The 5,000-nt window shown below is 33.6% G+C and overlaps 1 protein-coding gene across 2 annotated transcripts in view; it reads right to left on the bottom strand.

Annotated features, from left to right (window-relative positions):
- Positions 1-5,000, bottom strand: part of LOC144975168 (uncharacterized) — a 28,898-nt gene that overhangs the window by 22,970 nt on the left and 928 nt on the right. For both annotated transcript variants that reach the window (XM_078918964.1, XM_078918965.1), the window contains exons 2-5: positions 3,789-3,991; positions 2,896-3,132; positions 1,912-2,074; positions 858-929 (exon numbers count right to left, since the gene is read on the bottom strand). In XM_078918964.1, coding sequence (XP_078775090.1) covers positions 858-929; positions 1,912-2,074; positions 2,896-3,132; positions 3,789-3,991 — 675 coding nt within the window. The remainder of the gene's footprint in view (positions 1-857; positions 930-1,911; positions 2,075-2,895; positions 3,133-3,788; positions 3,992-5,000) is intronic.

Genomic DNA, 5,000 nt, shown 5'->3' with positions numbered 1-5,000 from the left:
TTAGGACCATTAACTCTTGCACTGCCAATGAAAATTATGCCAGTGCAACTATGTAAATCCCCTCCACCTCCAGCACCCACCTCAACCCCCCCCCCCCCCCCACCAAAAAAAAACAACAAAAAACAAAAAACAAAAACAAAAACAAAAAACAAAAACAAACCCCAACCTAATTATCCAAAAAGGGAGCGTATTCAATGGGAGCAATCTACAGATAGTATGCAGATGACGTCACTCAAGCCTTTGTTATTGTTTTTGCCATCAGCGTTTGTGAGTTGTTCTCACTAAACTGTATTAACCAGACCATAAAAGTTCATGGTTACACAGAGTTTGTGTGTTGGTCCGTTATACCTCCGGATGGCAATGTTGTGAACTCCTTGGCCAAGCGCATTCTATCTGTATTCATGTTTTCGTCCAACCAGGTCATCAATCACATGATTTATTGGGTATTTCTTAACAAATGTAAACACTTTGCTTTGTTTACAAAATTTATAAACATACCCATGTGGCAAGCTGAATGGAATGACCAATCGTGATGTTAGATATATAAAAAAAACTGTGAACACTTTTCACTGAGTTGGTCACTTTGAGTACATTTTGCAATGTGACCAATGACCTCGAGCACATGGAAAGTTAATATTTAGTATGCGCTTGGCTGAAAAGCTCATAACATTGCCATCCGGAAGTATAACGGACCAACACACAAAACTGTGTGTATCCATGAACGTTTATAGTCAGGTTCATACAGTTCAGTGAGCATTACTCATGAACGCGGATGGCAAAAAACAATAACAAAGACCTGAGCGACGTCATCTTCGAACTATCTATATAGATCGTGCTCATTATTAGACTTTTCTTACATCTCTCCTTATTGTCAAGGTGGGTTTTCTGCTCAATTTCTTTGGTCATGTTGATCTTCATGGGGTCGTTTTCTGGGAATAACAATCAATGTAAGAAAATGAATCGTTTTATGGTGTTGTTATGTTCCTGTGAATAACAATCCATGTAAGAAAATGATTCGTTTTATGGTGTGCTTATGTTCCTGAGAATAGCAATGAATGTTAAGAAAATGAATTGTTTTATTGTATTCTTATGTTCCTGAGAATAACGATCAATTTACTAAAATGAATCGTTTTATGGTGTGCTTATGTTACTGAGAATAACAATGAATGTAAGAAAATGAATTGTTTTATTGTATTCTTATGTTCCTGAGAATAACGATCAATTTACTAAAATGAATCGTTTTATGGTGTGCTTATGTTACTGAGAATAACAATGAATGTAAGAAAATGAATTGTTTTATTGTGTTCTTATGTTCCTGAGAATAACGATCAATTTACAAAAAAATGAATCGTTTTATGGTGTGCTTATGTTCCTGAGAATAACAATCAGTATAAGAAAATGTTTCGTTTTTTGTGTTCTTATATTCCCAAGAATAGCAATCAATGCAAGAAAATGAATCGCTATATAGTGTTCTAATGTTCCTTAGAATAACAATCAATGTAAGAGAATGAATCGCTGTCATAAATATTTTATTATTTTAGTACATTTATGATTCATTCGATTGTGAACAATTTTCAATAACTTCGGTATTCTTATGCTCCTGAGAATAACAATCAATGTAAGAAAATGAATCGTTTTAGTGTTTTTATGCTATATAATAAAAAATCAAAACTTCATCATAATCATCATCATCATCATCATCATCATCATCATCATCATCATCATCATCATCATCATCATCGTCATCATCAAAAACTTTATCAATATCATTTAGGATGATTATTATCTTTTTAAAAAGTCAACAATTTTGAATAATTTGCATTGGAATATGCCCCTATCTTTCGCTATTTCTCCAACTATTTATTCACCCATCCACCCATCCATCTTTTCATCTCGCATCTACGAACCTACCGTGGAAGTCAAATTCAGAATCTGCCTTGCTAATCACAACATTTCCAGAGGAGAGTTCATAATTGACACAGCATGTGTAGCTCGGAACTTCTTTTGACACATGTGTTTGAAAATCCATCCGCAGACAACTCTCCAGTGTTTTCTTTTGTACAGTTCCAGTTATCTATATTGCATAATAAAAATAAACTTGAGCTATTATATAGTGCATTATCCACTAAATGTGATCAAAGCGTTTTACAAAGGATCCTTAGGCAGCAAAAAACGCAACATGTAGAACTACAAATGACGCTCGTTAGACGATATTACAATTTTACTGACAGACACAACACTGTTAACGGCCAAGTACTCATTTTACACTTGAGTACGGCAAGATAATGTGAGAAAAGAGTATTTTCCAAGGACTCATCTATGCGCTGAGCGAGGCTCGAATCCAGGACCTTCCGATCCGAAAGCAAGTGTCATACCACAAGACCACATAACCGCATAATTTAAAAAAGATTTTAAAAACTTGAGCGTTTCGAAAGCACAATAGCTACGAAATATGCTCCTATCGCTTTACAAAGGGTCCCAAGTCATCGGAAACTCTGAACATATTGGATGACACATGTCGCCTGTGTGTCGCTATTAAAATATTTGAAAACATGTGATCAGGATTGACAAGAAAAATACCATCGTGAATGTGTTCTGACATGAAATTCACCAACTATCGGATGTGGTTTTGTGGTATGACACTCGCTTTAGGATTGACGATGATGATCGTGATGATGATTATGATGATAATGATGATGATGATGATGATGATGATAATGATGATGGTGATTATTATGATGATAATGATGATGATGGTGATGATGATGATGATAACGACGACGATGACGACGACGACGACGATTTTGATGATGATGACGATGATTTTGATGACAGTGATAACAATGATGATTATGAAAACGATAACAATAACAAAGACATTTGGTGGTAATTTACCAATATATCGCCTCCATCAAAATCGCCAAAATCAATATCATTATCAATAGCACTTGATTGCACAACATCACTGTCATTGAACCCATCTCCAAGGCGATTTTTGACGTTATACAGAACACTGTTGAAGGAGCTATTCCCTGAGATTTCATTGGAGCCGTACGCGAAGCTCATGTTGGCGTAAACGACTACGGTTTCTTGGTCACCGAACATTTCATCATGTTGGCCACTGGAGGATGACTGTTTACAAAGGTGGAAAGAAGTAAGATAGTAAACATTTAGGTAGGAAATGAGCATAACCAGAATATGGTGTTTACCACAACGTCTAGGTTGCTAATCTTATTAATTTTATCGTAACAATGATGACTATGATAATGATGACATTAAATTTAAATGAAAATGATGATAGATGTTAATAATAATAATAATAATAATAATAATAATAATAATAATAATAATAATAATAATAATAATAATAATAATAATAATAATAATAATAATAATAATATTATTATTATTATTATAATCATTATTAATATTATTATTATTATTATTATTATTATTATTATTATTTTATTTATTATTATTATTATTATTATTATTATTATATCATCATCATTATTATTATTATTATTATTATTATTATTATTATTATTATTATTATTATTATTATTATTATTATTATTGTTATTGTTATTATTGTTATGAAAATAGCGAGGACGACACAATATGATCACAATAACTTTAAATGAAAATAGATGATGATGATGATGATGATGATGATGATGATGATGATGATGATGATGACGAAAACGATGATGATGGTAACTAGAACCACGCAACAACATCTACGACGACAACAACGACATTGACGACAAATAATGATAACGACTTACACCTGCGTCGCCATACTCTATAGTAGAGTTAGCATTGATGATCACCAGGTCATCTTTCCCTTCTTCACGTATTGTCTTCAACATTACAGCCTCCTCTATCCAGCCTCCCGTTACATTAAGGATACAGCTGACGTTCAATGTGGACTCAAAATTCTTCTTACCCAAGGCATTTTGGGGGGTGATTTCAATGTCTAAAACTGAGCCTGTGGATAAATGAATGGGTTAATGGGTGAGGGAGGGGGCAGCGTGGCTCAGCGATACGGTCTTTGCTTCGTACCCGAAAGGTACCGAGTTCAATCACCCGCCGCTGAACTGTGAGGCCTTGAGTATCTCGCTTAGCTCAATTTGCGGCGCTGCACTGCGGCTGACGCCTGGGTCATTCCAGTATTCCTTTGGAATAGACATCAGAGACAAATTTCCCCTATGGGATGAATAAAGGGAATTTATCTTATTTATGTATCTATTTTGAATGAACGAATAAGGGAATGGATGAATGTGTGAGTGAATGAATGACTGAAGAAATAGATGAATGGATGAATGAATAAATGAATAATTGAATGAATGAATGTTTGAGTTAATGAATGAATAATTGAATGTATGAATGGGTGAGTGAATGAATGAATAATTGAATGGATGAAATTAATTAATTAATTAATGGATGAATGAATGAATGAATGAATGAATGAATGAATGGATGGATGAGTGAATGAATGAATAATTGAATGGATGAATAAATGAATGGATGGATGAGTGAATGAATGAACAATTGAATGGATAAATAAATGAATGAATGGATGGATGAGTGAATGAATAAATAATTGAATGGATGAATGGATAGCATTGGAATTGTCAGATAATCATTCACATCTGCTTTGTGTTGCGTAATTTGAGTAAAATGCATTACCAATTACAAAAACCCGGGGCCAGGGGTTTGCAATCATTGTCACCCATTCGGTATCTGGTCATATTCAACTTTGCTCGAATTTGTTCCAAGACAAAACTTTATCCACTGAGCAATCTTCACTTTCAAAATCGTTTTCTATAAAACGCGAAGAGCTGCTCGTTTAATAAAACATATTTTTGAGTGTGATAAAAAAAAATAATTAAAAAACAAACCGAACAAAACAAAATAAATGAATAAAATTAGAGTGAAAATTACCCATAGAAAAAAATTACAAAAGATTGTTGCGACCTTTAATCCTCGTTAAAAGA

The sequence above is a fragment of the Berghia stephanieae genome, chromosome 6 (assembly GCF_034508935.2).
Source record: "Berghia stephanieae isolate SIO BIC M18660-M18661 chromosome 6, UCSD_Bste_1.3, whole genome shotgun sequence".
Taxonomy (NCBI): domain Eukaryota; kingdom Metazoa; phylum Mollusca; class Gastropoda; order Nudibranchia; family Aeolidiidae; genus Berghia; species Berghia stephanieae.
This window is presented reverse-complemented; position numbering and strand designations above follow the sequence as displayed.